Below are 23571 nucleotides of genomic sequence, written 5' to 3'. Positions count from 1 at the left end.
TTTCTTGTCCTGTGGTTATGTTACAGCTGTACTTTGGAAGTAGGTTTTATTAAACCATTTATTTATTTATTTATGCTTTAATTTGGTCAGTTTTTAGATATGCTTTTACATCATCATTTTCCAGAGTATACCCCACAAGATTACTTAATAGGCTGAGTTAAATAAAGCAGAAAGGTTTCTTATATTGCAGGAGAGTCATTTTTTGTAGTTAGTATGTGTAACAGCAGTATTTTTGATTACTGTAATACTGATTTCTCATTGCATACTCTTTTATACTGTTGCTAAAATAGCAGCCCTATTTTGTTTTTCTTGGAATCACACAAGATCAGTAGATATTTCAGTCATTTAAGAGTCCTCGGAGCATGTACAAAACCAGAGAAGTCTGATTTTAATTAATTAAAACTAAATTTTTTTCTCCTCAATTATTTATCTTTAGAAAAGAATATATCTCAGTTGGTGTTTTTATGGGATTAAGAAGAAAGTTAGAAAACAGAACTTTCTAGTTCTATACCTAGGGGTTTTTTGGGGCAATCTAACCGTGAAACAAGTATCTATAAGTTACTTTCTCTATAAACCTGAGTGTCCAAACTGTAAGAAGGTTCAAGTATCTTAGCTGATAGACCTTGTCAGCTAGAAAAGCCTTGAGATCACTGTGAGGTCAGGAATTTGGGGGTTTGAGTCATGATTCCTAAAAAGAGAGGAAATTTAAGAGAAAAAAAGAGAAACTTGTCCTGGGAGATTAACGGATTTTGCAAGAGATTATTACATATTTTCCTTTGAAGTTTTGAAGATTTCTTGCTTGAGTGAACCTTAGTATTGCTAATAAACCTATGGTGGGATACTTATGTTAAGAAAAACAGATAAATTTAGGATAATGAAGAACATTTAACCTTAAAAGCTCTTGAAAATTCTCCACAGTCCTCTTCAAAATCACTGTAAAGTGCTCCCATTTACCAAGGTATGCTTCTTTAATTAAACTTGCTTTTTTTTTCAGGTCCCAGCATTTGAGATACTAAGAGGACTGTGACTCTGGAAATTGCTCTGCATTTGTCTTTAAAGCTTTAAAAAAATATATATATAGTCTCCAGTTTCATTTTATGGTGTTCGTTAGAAAATGTGATTTCTGTATTTTTTTAAATTTTTTTCTTCCAGTTTCGTTGAGATAGAATCGACATATAGCACTGTATAATTTTAAGGTGTACAGCATAATGATTTGACTTACACATATAAAATGGTTATCACAAGAAGTTCAGTGAACATCCATCATCCCACAGATACAAAATTAAAGAGATAGAAAAAAAGATTTTCCTTGTGATGAGAGCTCTTAGGATTTACTCTCTTAACAACTTTAATATGTAACACTCAGCACTTACCATGTTGTACATTACATCCCTAGTACTTATTTATCTTATAACTCGAAGTTTGTACCTTTTGACTCCCTTCCTCCAGTTTCCCCTCTCCACTCCACCTGCCGCCTCTAGTAACTACAAAATGATCTCTTTTTTTTTCTATGAGTTTGTTTCTTTGCTTTTGAAGTATAATTGACCTACAACCCTATGTTAGTTCCTGTTACACAATATAGTGATTCGATATTTCCGTACTTTTCAAATGATCATCACGATAAATCCAGTTACAATATATCACCATAAAAAGATATTACATAGTTACTGACTATATTCCTCACATTGTACTTTTCATACCCGTGACTCATTTATTTTGCAATTGGAAGTTTGTACCTCTTAATCTTCGTTTACTATTTCTTTCTTCTCTCCAGCCCCCTCCACTCAGACAGCCACCTGTTTGTTCTCTGTATAACTGTTTCTGTTTTGTTACGTTCATTTCTTTTGGTTTTTAGAGTCCACATATAAGTGAAATTATACAGTATTTATCTTTCTGTGACTTATTAGCATATAATACCCTCTGGGTTCATCCATGTTGTTGCAAATGGCAAGATTTCATTCTTTTTTATGGCTGATTAGTGCGTGCTTGGGTGGCTTCCATATCTTGGCTGTTGTAAATAGTGCTGCAGTGAACATAGGGGTGCATGTATCTTTTTTTAATTAGTGTTTTTATTTTCTTCGGATAAGTACCCAGGAGGGGAATTGCTGGATCTTATGGTAGTTCTATTTTTAATTTCTTGAGGAATTGCCATACAGTTTTCTGTAGTGGCAACACCAGTTTACATTCCCGCTAATGGTGCACAGGGGTGTGTTTGGTTTTTTACCTGTTGTAGGTTAAAAAGTTTTTGGATCTACTTTAACCATTATAATAATTTCTCTGGGAATTAGTCTGTTTTATAACTTTTAGAACACAGTTAAAGACTGCCTGGCTTGGATTACAGATCATGGTTTTGGTTCAGTGTGATATTTATTAACTTGAACCATTTAATTAGTATTGAGTGGGTGAGTGATTACCTATCAGTTGGTTTTTAAAAAACGCAGTAATGGGGCAGAGCGGGGATGGATGAATAAACAAAAGAAGAAAAGTAGCCTAGGATGTTGTAGAAATCATTCAGATCAAAATTTAAACAGGAAAAAAAAATCTTACTCATGCATTGGGATTAAAAGTTCATCCCATCGCCTAGAAAGGGCTTATGCAATTTTTTGATAAGCCCTTTTTTAAATTAATTTATTTATTATTCTGGGTTGCATTGGGTCTTGCGCGTGGGCTTTCTCTAGTTGCGGCGAGCGGGGGCTACTCTTCGTTGCAGTGAGCAGGCTTCTCATTGCAGTGGCTTCTCTTGTTGCAGAGCACAGGCTCTAGGCGTGCGGGCTTCAGTAGTTGTGGCACGTGGGCTTAGTAGTCGTGGCTCGCGGTCTCTAGAGTGCAGGCTCAGTAGTTGTGGTGCACGGGCTTAGTTGCTCCGCGGACTGTGGGATCTTCCTAGACCAGGGCTCGAACCTGTGTCCCCTGTATTAGCAGGTGGGTTCTTAACCACTGCGCCACCAGGGAAGCCCAAGCCCTTTTCTTTTACCTTCCCCCCTTTTCCTTTTTTTGTCCCTTTATAGAACTAAATATGTCTGACTGACTGATTTTATTGCCAGACTAAAATTAGCCCATAGTGATCTGGCAACTATAATATTCAACGGGAGGGAAACATGGCAGGTAGTGACCTCACATCTAAATCTGTGTGAACTGGGTTATCATACATCCTTGTATGCCTGGGGATAGTCTCAATGTTTACATCTGTTATTTGTGTGTAATTATTATTAAGTCTCCCTTTTACTCTCTGAAGTTTCTGGTTTGGATGATGGATTTTTATGGCTATGTATTTTGATAAATGATATTCATTTATTTCAAATACCAGTCTGTATAGAGTCAGTAATGATATTAACTAAAACAGAACCATTGTCTGGTTTTCCTCCTCCTGGAAGTTTCTCTAAGTTTCTTCTTTGTGCTCTTTATCATCACTGTTTTCTACTTTTATTGATTTAAATCTACAGTATCTCGTCCATGCCTGCTTCTGTAATATACTTGGTGCCACTCTTACATGTGGAGTTCAAATTGTCATATTGAATAAATGACTTTGGCACTGTGGTTGAAAAGCAGAATTAGCGGAGCTCTTTGTGGCCTGGTAAAAATTAAATTTCTGGGCAGTTGCTACTGTTTTCAGGGATAAAAGAGTGAAATGGAGGATAAAAGGGAGGGAAGAGAGGTTAGGGGATTTGGGCATAAAAGAGCAATCGTTTTTCTAAAAATAATTTTGTTTGAATTTGTAAGTTTGTTATTAGGCATGGTGACTTGGTGTCATTTTGTGCTAGCTTACCTTATCTTGCTATAAAATTCACTTTAAAAGTAAGGATTTAACATTAAAAAATTTTATTTTAATAAAATATTAAATCCTAAGCAAATTTATTTTGATTTCAATTTTGTATGTTATAACCTGTATATTCATTACTTTATATGAATTGCATTATATTCAGAATATAAAATGATGAGAATAATGCTTATATGATGTGCTGTTTTAAAATCATTGATGTTTTTAGCCAAGTTATTTCGTTGGCTACGAGAAATTTCAAACCTGTGCAGTGAAATGGAACCTGTTTAAACAGACTAGTAATTCTATAATTTTTATTTTATAGGTCATGTAATGTTTGCAGAAATAAAAATGGAGAATGGAAAGTCAAAAGGCTGTGGAACGGTCAGATTTGACTCCCCAGAATCAGCTGAAAAAGCCTGCAGAATAATGAATGGCATAAAAATCAGTGGCAGAGAAATTGATGTTCGCTTGGATCGTAATGCATAATTTGAAACCACGGTTGGAACATTCTTACATCTGTTTTGCTGAATCTCCTAGTAAAAGTCATTTTTTTAAGTAATACTGTATGCTTACAAAAGTTGTAAAGATGAACTTTTAAAACTCCCACCAGCTTTTAACAGTATAGTGTTAATATACTGTGATTTTTGTTAATCTCAAGTTTGGATTTTTAAAGACAGCAAGTCTGGTCATTCAGTTTAAATGAATGGTTATACTATTTTTAATGAAATAAGCCATTTTCTTGTTATTTTCAGTTCTGCATAGTGGGATTTGTTTGTTCAAGTGTCCCCAGCTTTTATCAACTTATTGTAAGGTAAAACATAGATGGTTTTTTCAAAACTTCTGTTTAATATATGTAATTGTCCTTGAAAAGAAAGGGCTCAGACAAATTAGGATATGATTTTGGTTGTTTTTAAATTTTTCTTGGTGATAAAGAATTACTGTAAGTAAGTTTTAGATTCTAAAATTCAGAATATTTTTTATTTGACTTAAATGGAGAAATGGAGTTTTCCTTCTCTGCCCTTCCCCGTCATTCACATTTTCCACATAACATTAACCACCACAGCCCCTTATTTTATTATTTCCAATAATTCCAAGTTCATACAGAACTGATAATGTTGCAAGCCCCAAGTATAATAATAGGCAGACTAGTCCCAACTTTCTGTCTAGTTTCCAGCCATTAAGGTGAACTGCTAAGAGAAGAAAAATAATTGAAATGTTGAGAAAGATGGTTATGTAAGTTAGTCCTCTACTGTTCACTTCTACAGGAGCAGATACATTTATAAATGCAGTTTTAATAAACCATGGAACTCCTAGGCACAACATATCGAACACATTGGATCCCACGATGTTAGACATAGCCATATCTCCTTTGCCTGTAAAAAAAAAAAAGCATGTTGTTAAAATATGCACACCAATACTGTATTTTATTAATAAGCTTCATAAGAAAAAACACTGGATACTTTCTCTGTTTGTTTTGGAAAATTGTTGTATTAGAGGAAAAGTCTTAATGAATTTGTATTTTTAAATTTTGGGGGGTTAGTATTTAAAGTCTTAACATTTATTTATCTAATAATAATTATCTTTATTTATTAAACCATTTTTCAATAAGGTATGTAGATTACTTGTTGCTTTTCATTCTAACATGGTTATGATTTAATGCACATTTCAGATGAATATTACTTGGGCGATTAGATTTAGTGAAATTAATCTGCTATTAAATAGTAAATCCTTCCTCTGAGTCACTCCTTTTTTTTTCTTCAAAGTATGTTACTGAGGAAATAAATATTTTAAAGTTACCTTTGCTCAGTGTATTTCAGCCAGGCTTTTAAGAAGGGCACTGCAGCTTGAGGGACCTACTTCTTACCTTTTCTTGCAACCAACACACTTGCAATCGTGTCTGGTATGCTTGTTCCTGCTGCTAATAAAGTAAGGCCCATTACTGTATCTGGAATTTCTAATGTTTCCCCTGAAATAAACATAGATATTACAAGTTACAAATCTTATAGATTCGCTAACTGTTCTCTGCAGATATTTCAGATATTTCTTTCCTGAAAAAGAAAATAGGCATATTTAGATTTCAGAACCAATATGTATTTACTTAGATTTTAGCTACCAAACTTTTGAATAATATTGGTGAATTGGTAACCCAGGTAGCACAGATTTTTAATGACAGATATCGATATTTAATACACAAAATTCTACCAAGGAGTAATTTCCTTGCCTGGTATGCTTACAGAAGTTTTGGCTGTCCACTGTTGTCAAGGCTGTTGCTTAAAATATGCTAACGAGATTGGTCATTTTCTCTTTTCCCTTTTAAAAACATTTGCTAAAGAGGTCAGATTTAAGCAAATTATTTGTGGCTGTTTTTAAGCTGTACATGTGTTAACACGGTATGCGTTTTTAAATTCCTACTTTAGTGACAGACCTTAGTTTAGTGTTTTCTTTGGGAAGTCATAAATCTGAGGAAAACAGAATAGGATTCGGCTTGAGTCTTTCTAACTTTATGGTCCCAGTTTAATACTTGTGTTAAGTCTGATGTCAGTTCAACATTTTTCATAAATGTATTCATTTTGGGAAACAGAACTAGAGGGAAGTTTAAAAAAAAAAAGTAATTGTAACTGCTCTTAATATTGTAATTGAAAACTTACTTTAGAATTTTTTTTTCTTAAAATGTTAATTAGAAGAACTTCAAGTAGCATATTTATTGCATGCTTATATATTGATACTGGAATTGTAATTGGTTGTTAATTTTGTTACTGGTTTGCCAGAGTTCATATGTACATAAATAACACTAATATTTATCATCTTGGGGACTGTTCTATGATCTAGTACTTCATTTTGTTCTTTTCTTGCTTTCCTAATGTCAAATGTGATCTGTCTGAGAAAATTTAGAGTTTTAATATGCAAGCTATTGGACTTTTTCATCTTACTCTTTAAAAAAAGTAAAAGAAAAAGAAATAGAATAGCATACTATTCTAAGTCATATATTAATTTGAGAAAAGTCAGAGGTCAGCAAATTTTTTTCGAAAGGGTGAGATAGTAATTATTTTAGGCTTTGCAGGCTATATGATCTCCGTTGCAGTTATTCAGCTCTGCCAGTGTAATGTGAAAGCATCCATAGATAATATATAAATTGATGGGCATGACTGTGTCCAGTAAAACTTAACTCTCAAAAGGAGACTCAGTGATTTGGGCACACAGGTGGTGGTTTGCTCACCTATGATATAAGTCCATTCAGCTTAACCTTTCTGGGAGAAATTCCTGATCTTTTTGTTCATTGTTTATATTCAGTTTTTCCTTCTGGACTAGGAGTTCTGTGGGACTAGAGCTACTTATGACCAAGCAGTAATAGTTAAATCTTAATCATGTAGGTAGTAGAAACCTAAAATGAAACTTTATTTTGTACCCTTTTTATTCATTTCATACTACGTTTATATTCCCATATTAAAAAGCAAAATAAAATGTAATCCAGTTAAACAGTGAGTACCCATCGTTTTCTCAAAACACTGGCACCTTGCTATATTTTTTATTATGGAATGGAATTCAATATAAAGACTATATTGTGCACCCATGCAATGTGATTTAATTATTAGCATAATAGAAAGACATTCTGTGAATTTGATTTCATTTATAACATGTACATTCCTTTGACTTGTACCCCTGGGCTGTATATAACAGTGAGAATATAGTTGACATGTGATATACAACTCACAAAACCTGAATGAGCTTGTTGGTGTATTAATATTTAATCTTTCTGTAAATAGCACTAATCTTTAGTCTTTACTGAAAAAAAATTTGCTCTTTAACTAGACTACACTTAGTGAATATATGCTTTGTTCTTATATAAAACTGATTATTTTATTTTTAAATTGTGCTCTTATGCTTAAGATACATACCAGTTATTGTGACCATCCAAACCAGGATATATGTAAATGCAGATATCCACAGTGCTGACATGAAAAAGGTTATCACAAAGTAATTTTTCCAAAACTTTCTTCTACAATCTGGTGTGGTTAGAAAAAGTAGTATAATAATGGGAAGGGATAGTACCCAAAAAATTCTTTTCAAGTCTGCTTCAGGCATGTTGAAAACACTTGGTGGATCTGTTAAGGAAAAATTAAACGATTTTGAGTTTTCTCAAGTGGCCAATTAAGTTAGAAATGTTCATTTAGAGAGCTGTATTGAAATAAATTAGCTGTATCAGTTTTTAAGAGGCTATTTAAAACATTCGAATACCTCATTACTGATATTGCTGGCAAAGAAACTAATTGAGACTTCAGGGCTGACGGTGTAAAATGTGATACTCAGCGTTTCTTGATTTGGGGCCTTAAATCCATCAAAATGTCTTGGATCATTCACTAAGTATGTTAGAGACATAATGTTTATGAAGTGTCAGTTCAACATCTCTTGGTTTTCTACAGTGTGGATGGTCTTCAGTAACTTTTGCTTATGGGATTAACTGGCTGTCTTACCTTAGCTATCCCCGTTGTTTCCATTTCCCAATATTGATGGTACCTCCAGCCTGCCCTATGTATCACATAATGTATACTTAGGGAGTATAAGATAATTATAGCATAATCTTTTTATTAAGTTGAATTTTTCTAATTCTCATTGTAAGTGTCTTTAGGGGACTTGTTTCATTATTTTCTTTGATTAATTTACCAAACACAGAATTGACCACAATTCTTAGAAAGAACCTTAAGAAAATAGGCACTAGTATAGAATCTACAATGTAACTTATAAGACTTGAGTATGTTTTTTAAATTCAATACTTAGTGGAAGACAATAATATATTCGATAAAAAGGGGAATTCACTTTAAAATTGTTTAAAATTTGTATGGCATTTATAAAATACTATACCCATATTAGGTCACATTACAACGAATGCTAGTAAAATAACTCATAAAAATTTTTTTGCCAAGCCTCAGCCAATGGGCCAGAAAGTAACAGATATAATTTTAGTGTAATAAAAAATGTTTGGACTGGTTCTTTTGAGTTTCTTGTTACAAAATTTAACTTAGACGTGTGTACCTCTTGCACCTGAAAGACTAGAAACTATAATTTTTGTAAGAAGGGGAAAAGTCATACTTTAACTTTTTAAGGTAATAAATTAGAATAAGTTCCCTGTCTACTAAATAAAATTTAGAATCTGTTTCTTACAAACCACTTTATAAAAAAAATAACCACCAAATTTGTATTTCTGGCCATAGCTGAATTCGACTTCCTACTAAATATATTTACTTAAGTGTTTTGCTGCTGCTTCAAATGACATGTTTAAAATTCAACTGTTTCCTTCCTACTTTCTTTTTTCCCACACCAGCTTTTCTTCCTTAATTCCTAGTTTTTGTAAGTGGTGTTCTCATCTTCTTAATCAGTCATGATCAAAACCCTCAGAATTATCTCTGCTCCCAAGTAGCCCTTCAGTGGCCTGGTCTTGGTGATGCTCCCTTTGCAATGTCTCACATCTGTTCTCTTGTATCCCCCCTGCCTTCACTTTGTCTAGACATCTGTTAAACACATCAGTTGGTTTTGTAGCCTCTTAAAGACCTCCATGTCTTTTATCCCATATTTCAGTTCTGATAATTTCTCTGCTCACAAACCTGCAAACACTCTTAATTTAGCATTTAAGACTGTATCCTCTTCCTTTCTATCCACCTTTCTTCTGCTTCCATTCTGCACATGCAGTGCTCCAGTTATGTTAGTACTTGAGCAGGCCTTTTGCTCATGTTATTTCCTTGTCAGTCCATGGAATACTCTTTACTCTTATCTCTGCATCATTTACTTATGACTAATAAGTAACAGCTATTGAAGTCTAGACTTCAATAGCTGTTACTTTTTATTCATAAATCAGGTTGTTAGTTAAAATCTTACTATTCTACAAGGCTTAGTTTTAATGCTCCCTTCTCCGTGATAATCTTTCCTATCTAACCATCCTCATCAAATTTTATACCATCTGTCCCGTTTAGGAACCACAGTTATGCGTTATTTGTTTCTCTTTACAGTGTTCACATTTTAGCTATGTGGGTTTTTTTTTTCCCCCCTGTAGTATTGGAAGCTTCTTTAGGGATAGGTCTGCCTCTTGATCATCCCTTAATCCCCTTAGTGTTTTTTACATAGTAAGTATATAGTACTTAATGAATTGAAATGAAATTAAGTTTTGCTAGTGAACAGACTTAATAGTGGCCAGAATGTGGTTATTACCTTCAGAAACCTGACTAAGACCATGTAAACTTATGGAAAGCTGGGAGTAGCCAGAATCTTCATGAAATACTCCACTGTCAGTTCTTGATTGCCTACGGATGAAAGGTTGATCCTCATCTTCCCATCCCATCAGTGGCTGTTGTTCACTTCTCTCTTCCATTGCTTTGGCAAGGCAGGTGCAGCAAGGACTGCATTTCTTTATAATATATTGGTTAATTTTAATGTCAAAACACAGCACCAAAACATACAATCCGTATATCAAAAGCAGTGAAGTTCCTTCATACCTATAAATTAGAGAAATTTGTGTGTTTTTCAATTAAAAATGTGAAAGTTATTTTAGAGTTAGTAGCTTTGGGGCAGTATCTGCTTAATTTTCTAATGCAGCAATAGAACAGAAATGTTCTACATATATTTTGGTTTTGCAGATGTGTCCACCTTTGGTTACAGCATTAATAAAAATGTATTGATGAAAGCTTGACACTGTCCTTTCTGTATTTCAAAAACAAAGATTATAAATTCATTGTCTTAATTTGTAGAATCCTTCCTAATGGCAGGCATAAAAAGTTCTTTTAACATAATAGTAATTATAGACTTTCAAAATAAAAGTGAAACTAATGAATAGTGATGGGCATTCTCCACCTCAGATCGTTGGAAGAATATAATAATTATAAGAACATATAGTATCTGTCATTTCAATTGTATAGGAATTTTGTGTAAAATATTCAGAATATGTTAGACTTTGGCTGGAGCCTTTCAGTTTGCTATACCGCTATACAGAGATTTTTCGAAGATTTTAATGTAAATGAGTTTGGCTTGCATTCACAAGAAAGCAAGGATGTTCTCAAAAATAAAATTATACCTAAGGCACTGAGAACCGTTTTCCTGTACTCTGGCTTGCTGTTTAAAGGATTTTCATTAGCTAATACCATCACATTTGAACCTTGCATTTACCTTTTATTTTATAGCCATTGAGTCTCTGCTACAGCTTGAAAGCACGGAGTTCTTGATTTCCCTAATGGGGGGGAGCATTAGCTTGGATGCTCTCACAGTCATTGGTCCCTTACAGACAACTGCTAAGTCCCAGAAGCATCCCCATTGTAACCAACAGTCTTTCCTTGGGAGACAGGCTAGATTTCAGGATGATTCATTTAAAAAATTTGCTCCCTGCGAGGTTTAAAGTGTTTTGATAGCAGGTATTGATGCAGCACAGCCAAATAGTAGTATTCCAGAGGGGTGCCGTTTACAGTGTTTTCTATTTTTCTGGTGATCTCTGGCATTGGGCAATGTACAATCCGTATGGCTGTGTTTTACATTTCTTTATCCGTTAAGATTCCTCGTGTAGTGATAAACACCTACTCGTTAGCTGAAACGATTACTATCTGTTCACTAAGTCACCCCCTTTTTCATTTGCTTGGGACAGCAAGGCATGGGGAGATTATAAAGCAAACAGGTTTTAATATTGAAACCTAAACGTTTTTGATTTTTAGAGGAAGAAGGCTATAGTTCCTCTTACTAAATGAACATCAGGGAGAAAGTTGGAGGAATTTAAAGGAACTTTTACTTCCTTTGTCATCTTCTCCAATCTTGTGACCATGGTCACTTTTAACGGAAGCAAGGTAAACTACCCAATAGATGAAGAAGCCACCTGTTAGGGCTTTAACAGACAACAAAAGTTGGGAGATCTTCTCAACAGAAAGTCAGTGGAGAGAAAGAAGGGTGGTAACATCCAGTGGTTAGATAGAAAAAAGACTGACTTGACTAAAGAATTACAAAGAAGGGAGAAGAACCCAACTAGCAATGGTGGTGAGGGGGTTAGCTCAGAGACCTACAGGGAAAATGTACGGAAGTGGCGGATAATTGAGAAGTGATTGAAATAACATTTTTGAAAAAAAAAGAAATGTTACCAAACCATCAGAATTTTATAAAAATCCTCTCTGTAACTGTTTTACATTAAGAATAATGATTATTGAAGCTTACCAGTAAACTTGGTTGTCAAATATTATGGCAAGAACTGCTGCTACACTAATCATGTATGCTGCACAGTCTCTGAATAGGGGCCAACATGATAGCGTTGAAACCTATAAAAATAATTAATGTTTTCCATTACACTGTAACTTCTTCAAGTACTTGCTTAGTGCAACAATAAAATTGTTTGTATATTTGTAGCTAAATATTGTTGCCTTTTGCATATTGCATAGAGAAAGGAATTTTAAGAAAAATTGTGTTTCTAAACCTAGTCTGATTTTCATAAATTTGACCAAGAGGTATTTGTGGGTTAACTTAAAATTGAATACATGTTGTTTTTCTACCGATTAATAAATTTAATTGAACGCATTACTAGTGCCTTGTTTGTTCTAGACTGTGAACGGTTCTTATAATTTGTCAAGGCAATAAATTTTGTTGAATAAAGTTGTTTTACATACCACGTTAGATAGTAAGCCACAGGCTGCACAGATGCCAAGGAGATTATAAATTGCAGATCCAAGAATGGTGCTAATGCCAATATCGCCCTCTGTGATAAATACACCTATAAGCAAGATCGTAGCTCAGTTAGTATTGACTTGGAGAAGATCAAATCACATGGAGTAAGAAAAAATATAAGGAGCAATATTTACCTAGGAAAGCAGTAACCAATTCAGGAGCTGAACTACCGGCTGCCATAAAAGTTGCACCTGCAACATTCTGGGACAATCCAAAGGCTGAAGACAAATGAGATTATGTTATGCCTGGTAAAGTGACAAATGAAAGTATGTCTTTATAACTAAATAGATACATATATCAAAGCTACACCTTCACAGAAAATCACTAATATTAACTTTAGCTGGAAAATAGCCAATAGAGGCAGCGTGCTAGGCATTATTTACCCTTGGTCAGAAAGTTAGTGTCAGAGTTAGAACTAAAACTCAGGTTTCCAAGGCTTTGATAACAATCCTTTGTTGATGTTTATTGTTCGCTATATCTACTGATATTTGACACTCAGTCTTTCCAGACTCTCAAACTCTGGTGTGTTTTGTTGAGTCCCGTTCACCTGTGGTCAGTATTTCCTTATTCTTGCCTGTGGGGACCGTTACCTGTCGTTCACTCTCAGGTCCACATCAGGTTCTACTTCTCTGCTGAGACATCTACCTTTGACATTACTGATTCCTTTTGTTGTTGGCGGTGTGACAACAAAACAAAAATAGCTACGATATTTCTACCCACATGATTTTCCAGAACTTCTCCATTCCCTATCAAAAAACCAAAACAAAACAAAAAACAGGGTGGAGTTCATGTTTACGTCATCTGAGCCTAGATGAGCCTTTGTGACTGCTTTGACTAACAGTATGGCAGAGCTGTAATATTTCTGAAGCTAGGGCATAAAAGGTGACAAAACTTTCTCATGGTTTTCTCTCTCTAGGAACATTTGCTTCAGAGCCCTAAGTGATCGCATAAAAACCCTGGCTACCATACTGGAAAGACCTTGTGAAGAGCCCACATAGAAATAGAGATCCCTGAGGAACCCCAGCTGGTGCAGCCCCCCAGTTTTGAATCTTCCCATCCCAGGCACCAGACATGTGAAGGAGGGAGTTTTCAGATAATTCTAGTCCTCTCTTCTTACTATAACTGCATGAGAGACCTCAAGCAAGAACCACTCAGCTGAGGCCAGTAAACCCCCAAAGCTGTGAGAGGTATGAAATGATTGTTCTTTTAAGCTAATAGTTTTGGGGTGATTTGTTAAGCAGCCGTAGATAACTGGAACACCTGACTATTGTTCATTTATTTTTTATCTATTGACTACCTAGTATGCCAGATGCTTTTTTTATGTGCTAGGAATGTGGCAGCAACAAAACAGACAAATGTTTCTCATCTTCTGGAATTTAATTATAGTGAGAACAGACAGGATAAGAAAACTATGTATTATGTTAGGAGCAAAAGCAGGGTGGGGGGATATAAAATGTCATGGAGGAAAGATTGTAATTTTAGATTGGGTAACCAGAAAGGACTTCACTGAGATGGTAACTTAACAAAGACTTCAAAGTGAGGGAGCTAACCTCACATAGACCCAGGAGTATTCTAGGCAGATGGAGTGAGTGCAAAGAATTTGAGGTAGAAGCTAGCCTGCGTGTTCAAGAAACAGAAAAAGACTGGAGTGTCTGGAATAAAGTGTGTGAAGGAGAGCTGTAGATGATGAGGTCAAAGGTAATAGGTGGCTAGATCATGTAAGGCCTTGTGGATCCTAGCAAGGACTTGGGCTTTTATTGTGAAGAATATGGGAAGTGCTTGGAAAGACATCCACAATATTGCTTGCTGGTAATACCAGCCGCAGTCATCTTTTTTATCCCCATGAGATCATCTGGTCTCAGAGGCCCAACCAGCTTGTTGGGCCACCTGTTAAGCCTCCATTGTGAAAAATCCTCTCAGGGTAGTCGGAATTATCTAATCCAGGCTCTCTATCCTATTCCTTACTATTTTCCTTTGGTCACCTTGCTTGATGATCATCTACTTGTAGTGACTAATGAAGAGAGAGAAGTAATCATTTATGTAAGTGACATTTCATAGCATTTCTTATACTGGTTAGAGTTATTTTACATATAAATATGTAGTATATATATAGTATATCGTATTTATACTCTTACTACAACTCTGATATGTAGTAGGACCAATTGGCCATGAAACTTAAAATAGAACAAGATGAAGCATATTGTTCTGTTCTTAACTTTTTCATTTTATGTATGAAGTAAATAATATCTTACATTCATGGTATACAGTTCACGATCATGTACATAATTTAATCATCTCAGCTATCCTCGGATGTGAGTGGTAGTATTTCCATTTTACAGATAAACGGGTCCAGAAGGTTAAGTAACTAAAAGTTACATGGAGAGCAAGGATCTTAAATGTGAGGAATTAGGGCATAAACCACAAGTCTGTTGCTTCTAAACCCAGTGCTATTTCTGTTTCATCACAGAAACTCAATATAATATAAGAATGGCACTTAGGCCAATTATGGGGGACAATTGAGTCATTTTCTTTCCTGCCTCATGACACTGGTACATAACTACCACTGTTCCATTCCTTGCTAGGGGGAAAATAGCTAATGGGAGTCAGGAATAATTTGGACGTTTTCCAGCATATTCCAGAGAATGTATAAATTTAGTGATATTACCATGAATTCTCTTCTCAAATCAAACCAGGGCTCGATAATATGTGGAGGAAATTGAAAAAGAACAAAGTGCTTCATCTTGAAGTAACTGTCTAAACTCAGGGCAGCTGAAGTGTGAATGGCCAATCTTCATTTAATGCTGGCTGAAGAATGCTTCATTAGAAAAATTCAGTCTTGAGAGAGAAAGGGTGATCCATCCGGCTGTTGCAAGGTAGGAAAATAGGTGGCCCTTTTGAGCACTTTCACTCTCAAAAGGCAGTAACAATAAAGCTTGTTGCTATTCACTGGGCTCTATTTGAGTTATGAAAAGAAAGGTTCTGTACAGATGGATGTGTAAAACTTCAAAGATACTTTAACAAGTTATATCTTAAGGTTCTGAGCATATTTTATAAAATGGTTTATACCTTTGAACTTTAGAATCGACTGGCTTTGTCTTCACTGACCCTTGGGTAGCATTTCTCTCTGCTATAGTTTATTATTAAAGATAAATTATTCTGGTTTCCCCCCTCTCCCAAGAGCTATTACTTTTTTCCCTCTCTATTACTCTAAAGGAATAATCATATTTCCTTCAGGATATAGTAGAAATGTTCAAGGTGAGTTTTCTTTATAGGTTTAGATATTACATTGTTTATATAAAGTGCAACTTTATGATAATGAACTGATTACTGGAACTCATCAGACTTTTTCTTAAGCATGTTCTCTTCTCTGATACCATGTTGGAAAGTTTGTAATGGTTTTTGAAAATCCTCTTCTGGAAATATAGTAGAAAGAGTTTTAAACTAAAATGGAGACCTGGCTTCTGGCCTTGCCACTACCTTGATGTGAGACTTTGGATAAGTCATTCAGACAAGTCTTGTATTTTGCCATCTGTAAAATGGAGGGTTGGACTACACAATATTTAGGTATCTTCTAATATTATCAATTTTTACAAAAAATATAAAATATGAATTCTATGCCTTAAGCCTCTGTACTGCTTCTTACTGTTAAATCAATTCCTTTTATAAATAAAAATCCCCTTTGTTGCTGAAAATTTAGAAAATGGAGGAGAAAACAATGGGGAGGATCATTTATAATTTTAACATTGTATTTTAACCACTGCTACCGTTCTTTATGTATTTCCAGTTCTTTTCACAATGTGCGTTTAATAGAGTTACAAGAGAAGGCTATAAGCAATTTGGTGTCTTCTGGCACAATTTTGTAAAGTCCTCAGTGATAGCAAATTTTCATGCCTTGTGAATGGATTTGAATTTTGGAAGCAATTAAAAGTCATTCAGACCCAACTCTAGTGACTAGGGTGGGTAGTCATGCTGAGTAATTCTATTCAAAATGAAGTATGACAGCAAACCAATGTCTTTTATGATTTGCAAAATTGGTTCTGATACTAATTCCAAATATATTCTAGAAATGTTTTGAGTGAAGTCAGCATCATTGAAATAAATGCCTAGCCCCTCAATGTACAACTGCATGTATATCTCTGTGGTGCTTTTAACAGTAAATAAAAACGTTTGAAGTACTTTAGAGTTATCATCTCATATTTTGTCTGAGCTATAACGGAATAAATTCTGAAACTCTGTATAATGTTTTGAAAGGCCTGATTCCACTGAAAAAGAAAGACTCCCCCATGGCCTAATCTAACAGCTTTAATATTAATTAATTTCCACTTGCCCTAAGTCTATCATATAAAGCATATGTAAGACATTTTATCTCCAAAGCTCACAATTACCTGAGTTTTGTCACCATAACTTGCCCGAAGTCACATAGGTAGTAGTTGCAGAGATGGGATGGGCAGCTAGACCTTTTTGAATTTAAAAAGCTGCTCTTTCTGTTACCCATGTAAGTGAAGAGATTAATACATAGCTTTATTATTATCATCATCATCATCATTGCCTGTTCCTGAATAGCATCTTGGTAATATCCAGACCACTTAGCACTTATTTAGATCCATATACCTGGGGTAGATTTAGATGCAATCCAAGGTGACCACAATGTATTTATTTATATTTTAAATTTAGATTAGTTTAGATCAGAGGGAGAAGAAAAACAAAGAGGATGAAAATGCTCTTAAGAGGAGAATGAGTGCCTGTGTGGCAGGGAGGAAGTGCTATTCTTAGATTCTTTGTTCTTTGGAAAGGCTTTGCCTCTGTAAATTTCATAAGGATTAAGAATCAAACAATCCCCTGAAACTGTCGGCTATCCAAATGCCATACTCACAGAATTATTCCACTCCCTTTCAATTTTATCAATTTAGAATTAATTCTACCTGGAATTAAAACTTGCCTTTCTTTCTTATTGTCTATTTCTGAAACACAAAGTAGAACATGGGCAAATATTAGCTCAAATCAGAGTGAATAATTTTTTAATAAAAAAGTAAATATTTTATTTAAGTATGTTTCTGAAAACCTTACTAAGATCATTTTCACTTAAGACATGTTATACTTCAAAGGATCAACATGGTGGAGGGATTAGAACTACTAACTGAATAGCGTATTAGTGTAACATTTAAAAAGAAAAGTTTCATAACTAGCTCATTGTGGACTTTGGGCTATATCAAGTGACCAGTCACTAGGGGTTCTCATGTTTCTCTCTAGTTAGCTTAGGAAAAGTTAAAGAAAGGTGATTTAAACAGTGGTTAAATAACTCTAGGAGATCCCCATTACATGTTAAAACAATACTAAAAAGGATTTGTTTTGACTTTATACTGAACTTTCGTGTTTCTAAAAATGAACTGCTTATAAAGATGAGAGGTAATAGTCCTACTATTTGGGCTACAAGTTAATATAGTTTATATTATATATAAATGTGTTCAAAGAATCAACTTTAGTCTCTTTTCCTTTAGAACATAAATAGATAAAAGAGAAAATAGGATTAGAGGAAGGGGGTATAGCAACAACATTTTCTTGTATTGGTTCTACATAGTTAAGATGACAGCAAAATGTCTCAGGGTATGTGCTTGCTTTTCCAGTTTTGAGGTGGGGAGGAGAGGTTGTGTGACTTTGATGGTCATGAGTTGAGCAAGAAAGGGAAAGATCCTTGTTGAAAGCCTCAAGTGGTGGTGGTTCTAATGGTAATTGACAGACCAGCATATATAGCTACAGACAGAGACAGCTACACTTGGCTGAGTTGGCCCTGGCCAGGGCGTCAGCAAGAGGCTCTGCCCTCCACCACTTCCAACTTATCCCCTGCATGGAGACTCCAGTCCTGAGCCTTTTCTAGTCTTCACCTTGCTGAGGACCCTTGTGCTAACCAAATGAACCACTGTTAGTGATTGGAGGAGGGGTTCCTGGGGTGATGGGGTGGGCCGGGGGTGTGCCAATTCAACCATTGTATCCTAGGTTGGAACTCAGACATGTACTCCATAGAAAGTCATTGCGTTATACGTGATGGTTTGGTTCCACAGTACTGCACTATGATTTCATGTACATCATAGACAAAATGCTCAGTTCTCAGAGTCTCATTATTGCAGATTACCATTTATAACATTAATTTACAGCCCCCAGTAGGTTGCTAAAATTCTTAACTGATTTTTTTAAGTGACTTGGTGGATTCTCATTATTTTGTAGTATATTTCCTCTGTAGTTACAATGAGTATTTGATGTATTTTTGTGGTCAAAATTTTCAGTGCCCTTGGGAGGAAAAATACCTTTTAAAATTGTTCAGAAAGAACAGTTCTTCTGAAGCAACCATATTACGGCAGCTAATCTCAAACAAGGACGTGTAAAATTATATCACACAGCAATTGAAAACATTCTTGGGTTTTGGCATTAGAGAAACCAGGGCTCTCCTGTGTACTGGCTGTGTAGTCTTGAGAAATTATATATTCTCTCAGCCTCGGTTTTTTTCATTAGTAAAACCAATCTAATAGTCCCTACTTTATAGGGTTTCTGTGAAGACTAAATATAATCATATATGTTTAATTTAGAACCATGCTTGGTCTTCTATAATTGTTTTATGATAAATAACTATAACAAGTATATAAATAGTTAATAGCATTCCAGTACATTGTAGAATGCTCTGTAAATTGTTTAGAGGATTATATTAATACTTATTAGTTGGGTGGGACTATTATAGCTTGCCAAAGAACTATGGGGAACTGTAAAGCATTTGCAGACTTTCTGAAGTTAGTTTCTGTGGATGTAAAGAAATTCCAGAGAAATTGTTTTTTATTGTTGATGTCCTAGTTTGGATAAGACCTTGGAAAGAGAAACGACAGAATTAATTTAGAGGCATTTAAAAAATGAATCCAGCTAGCACTATTTCCATTTCATTTCATTGCCAGCATTTTCAATGCTGAAGACCGGGGTCAATTCTTAGCAGCTGAAGATTTGGCAGTGATGTGGGCATCCATCAATCACACATCCATAATAGCTACTGTGTTACACTTCAGAGCAAAGAGCTATTCACTTGAGAAATGAATGTTTGCTGATGATGTTCCAAAGTAATTCCACAAATGGCATGGTGGAAATCATTATTATAGATATTTTATGAAGTTGCTTAATGAAGATTATTTTGAAGTAGCAATCTAAATTTTAATGCAGTAGTTTCTTCTGCAGGGCTAGAAAGTTATCTGTTTATTTACCACTCCCAAGACAGGTTTCTATTTAAAAAATTCTTGATGGATTTATTCTTTCAGTCAAGTCATTGTTTGGAAATGTGAAAACAAAAAACAAGCAAAAAAAAGTGATTTTTTTGTTTGTTTCTTTTCCAAGAAGAGAAGGATTCTAAGTGGGGATATGGTACCTTGAATTTTTAATTTCTTAATTTTATATAATTAATATGATTTAGTTTTTTTAATGAGAAGTGTGGTACTGGCACAAACATGAACAAATAGATCATTAGAATAGAGTATAGAGTTGAGAGTATAGAAAATGGATCAACTTTTGGAAAAAATAGCATTGTATCCTATAGCAAAACAAATTCTTGGTGGAAGAAATAAAAATATTAAATATAAATAAATAAATAAATGTAAAAAAAAAAAAGAAACTATAAGTAGAAGAAAAGATGACAATTTTTCTGACCTAGGGATAAAAAGGTATTTCTAGGTATAAAACCAAAAGGAAAGTCATAAGGAAAATATTTGTAAATTTACTTAAAAATATGTACACTTCAAAAAAAATTAAAAAGTACACTTCAATGTGATAAACACATAAAATACAAAACCAAACAAACCATAAAAAGTATATCATATAAAAATTATATTAGAAAGAGTTAATACCCTTATGTTAAAAAAAATCTTGGAAATCAGTAAGTAAAAGACAAGTACTCCCGTATTAGAACATGGGCAAAAAACACAAAAGCAAAACCAGAAATTTTAATACACATATAAAATTTTCAACCTCACAAATAGTAAGATAAATACAAATTTTATAAAATAACTTCCATTTGAAAGCAATTAACAAAGACATTTAAAATGATCCCAATAAGAATTATTTTTAAAAAAGGTATTATTCATGGTTTTCTGGAATGGAAGCTACCACACATTGTGGAGGTTTTCGTTGGCACACCCTTTGTGAAATGCTTTTGGAAATGTATAATATAAAGCTTAAAATATGCATAGCTCTGTATCTTTACCAGGAAATGATCAGAGAAGTTTGCAAAGATTTGGTACAAGTATGGGCATAACATCATTTAGAACAAAAAATTAAAACTCAAATGTCTAATAAGATTAATAATTTTAAAAATTGTGATAAATTTCTACTGGGTGCTTATTATGTATAAAAGCCAGTGTTAGGTGCTCAAATCGTTTCCAGAATCAGGAACTATTGTGCTGCCATGAAAAGTCATGTTTTTGAAGGGTATTCAATAATATAGGGAAATGTACATGATCAAATATTATCTTAGGAAAAGGAAACGACCTCAAATTGTATATGTAGCAAGATCTAAAAGACTGAAAGGAAATACACCAAATGATAACTGTGGGGGTCTCTGGGTGATAGAAATGTAGAGGAATTTGTTTTTTCTTCTATTCTGCTTGCATTTCATCAGTCTAAGTAAAAGTATTATGTTAAAGTAATTTAATTTCTGTTAAGGAAAACTATCAATGTCAATGTCAAATGTAGTATCAATGTGAAACTATATGTATAAGTTAAATAATAATTATAATAAACTTACGCTGACCTGTTCTATAATTATTTTTCATTAGAGAAATAGGTGTTGAGTGCCTCTGCTATTGCCAGATCCTGTTTTAAGTCCTAAGGATACTGCTGTACTGCACTGAACAAGAGAGAAAATGACTTGTATTTCAGCAGGGGTGGGGGATGGGACCATGAGAAAAGGGAGGAAGGGAGAGTTTACATTCATGCTGTTTCCCTGTGAAGAAATGCTAGCTGTGTGTGTGTGGGGGGGGGCGGGGGGATGCTATTTCTGTGCAGTCCTGGGAGTATGCGGTGGGAAATCTAACCCTTAACTTTGACCTTCCCTGAAGTGAGCATGCTCAACCAATTAAACTAATTAAGCAGGAGACAGAGACTGGAAACGCTGGCACTTTCGCTTATTTGGCATAAAACATCACTGATATCCTGATTTTAGGGACCAGTGTGCTAATGTAAGGTCTGTGCTCAGAATTCTGGGCGATATACATGATTGAAGGGGTAGAACTGAGGGGCTTGGCAGATCTTATTTCCAGAAACCAGTAACTGAGCTTAATGTTTAATTACCTGATGCCGAAGGGCACTTTACAGAAAATGCAGGACTTATTTATTTATTTATTGGTTCATAAACATGAATTAGTTTCCTTACTGGTAGGAGGCTGGGAAAGGAAGAGGGAGGAGGGCGGTCCTTAAAGGTATTTGTTTATCATCTACCTTTAAAAAAGTTACAGAGATTTTAGAGTAAAAATGAAAAAAATTTTTGAAGTATTTGATGGCAAGTATTAGAAGTCCAGTGCATTAGGAGTATGTACCAAGTGCATGTGTATGAAACGTGGAACAGCTTACTAACAAACAGCTAGGCAGTACGATAGACAAACTGCAAGTTTCTGGAGATAGGCAGTATAACAATAGTTGCTCTGTACTCATTTAAAGATGTTCTGCTGCACATGAACTACCAAGAAAAACCATACTCACGCCAGTCCCTCAAGGTACAGGACACCACGACGCAGGAGTCAGTGTTCTGCAGCCAGTTGAGATGGACAGGATTGCTGCAGAGCTACTCCAAAGACAGCTGTACATGTGTGTGGCACTACTGTTCTGGAAAGTTGTAGAGAAGATTTCCAGCTACTTACATTCACTGATGATTTCCAAGGAGGGTAGGAAGTACTCATCACAGACAATAGACATGGCCATGAACATGTAAAGGATAATTAGGAAGTAGATTATGATGCCTCCATCTGCACGCTCCTGTTTTGTGAAAAACCCTTCAGGAAACTCCGAAGATGGGGACATAACACATTGGGTGCTATTTCCTGGTAAGGAAAAGGAGGTGAAAATTTGAAGGATGTTCGAGTCACACATTCCAAGCCCACAAAGAGAAATTCCTTAAAAAAACAGGAAGTGTGGGATTAAATCACTTTTGAATATGATGTAATTGTAGATCCTTAAAAAAAAAATCAGTCTTTGGGACCTGAAAGAGGTGCTTTAAATGAAATAAGATAATGATAGCAGGTGAATTAAAAAGAGGAAATAACGAAATCAGTCTTCCTTGTCTGCTTCATTAATAAAAGGGAATTCTGAGCCCCTTTTCCTCCTCAATTAGAAACTGTTTTTTGAAGATAAAGATTCCTAATATCTGTACAATTTCATTTTCCCATTTCAGAGCCCAAGTTGTCCGCAAAGCCCAAGGCCCACAAAGAATCATCCACTGTTGCAGAGAGAATTGCTAGGATGAAAGGTTTCTTTTTCCATGATGAAGTCTCCAGCAATAAAAACTGAAGACTCTCCTGCTTCATGACGTCTGTGAATGATTTCAGAGCTATCTTTGAGAACTTATTCGAAGGATCAGAAGTGTTTGATAGCCTACCAAATGCTAAAACTCAGAGCAAATACAGCAGGAAGCATAAGCAAAAGTGAGTCAAGTAAGAATTTCCCTCTCTTTGTCTGTTTATCCATATGTGGCAGCAGCAGCAGGGGTAGCTAAACCCAGCGTCCACCTACCTGTAGCCCTTGGAAGACGTTGCGGCAGGGAGGCACCTGGGGGAGGCAAGTGTGCAGTAGCCCAGAGGATGCCGAGGAGCAGGGCCCTTCTTGCCCACCGTGGGCCCCCTTTGGTCTGCATTGCTGCAGCGGTCTCTCTGCAACGTGCAGCCTTGGGAAGGGAGAAGAGGAGGATTAAGCTGGATCATGTGAGGAGTCTCCTTCCTGCCCAGTGCCCTGCCCAGGGCACATCAAAGCAAGGCCAGTGGACAAGGGAGGGTGATTGGAGCCAGCCAAGCTACTCTGATCAGGAGCCCTAAGCCCCAGAGAGGCTGGAGGAGGTAGGGAGGAAGCAGACAGTCCTGTGGCCCACAGTCCCCGAGGGCAGATCCAGGCGGCTT

General features: G+C 35.3%; 2 protein-coding genes across 2 annotated transcripts in view; one reads left to right on the top strand and one right to left on the bottom strand.

Moving 5' to 3' along the window:
* The window catches only part of MYEF2 (myelin expression factor 2), a 32434-nt gene extending 27554 nt beyond the window's left edge, over window positions 1-4880 (top strand). The window contains exon 16 of the mRNA XM_060005186.1: window positions 4083-4880. Coding sequence (XP_059861169.1) covers window positions 4083-4246 — 164 coding nt within the window. The 3' untranslated portion in view covers window positions 4247-4880. The remainder of the gene's footprint in view (window positions 1-4082) is intronic.
* Window positions 4811-23312, bottom strand: SLC24A5 (solute carrier family 24 member 5). Its single transcript, XM_060005188.1, has 9 exons — window positions 23192-23312; window positions 22324-22503; window positions 12577-12660; window positions 12385-12488; window positions 11939-12039; window positions 9962-10245; window positions 7657-7863; window positions 5625-5726; window positions 4811-5133 (listed from the first exon to the last, which is right to left on the bottom strand). The coding sequence occupies exons 1-9, from the start codon at window positions 23310-23312 to the stop codon at window positions 4811-4813; spliced, it is 1506 nt and encodes a 501-aa protein (XP_059861171.1).
* Window positions 23313-23571: the final 259 nt, after the last annotated feature.

This window comes from Delphinus delphis, chromosome 2 (assembly GCF_949987515.2).
Source record: "Delphinus delphis chromosome 2, mDelDel1.2, whole genome shotgun sequence".
In the NCBI taxonomy this organism is placed as follows: domain Eukaryota; kingdom Metazoa; phylum Chordata; class Mammalia; order Artiodactyla; family Delphinidae; genus Delphinus; species Delphinus delphis.
This window is presented reverse-complemented; position numbering and strand designations above follow the sequence as displayed.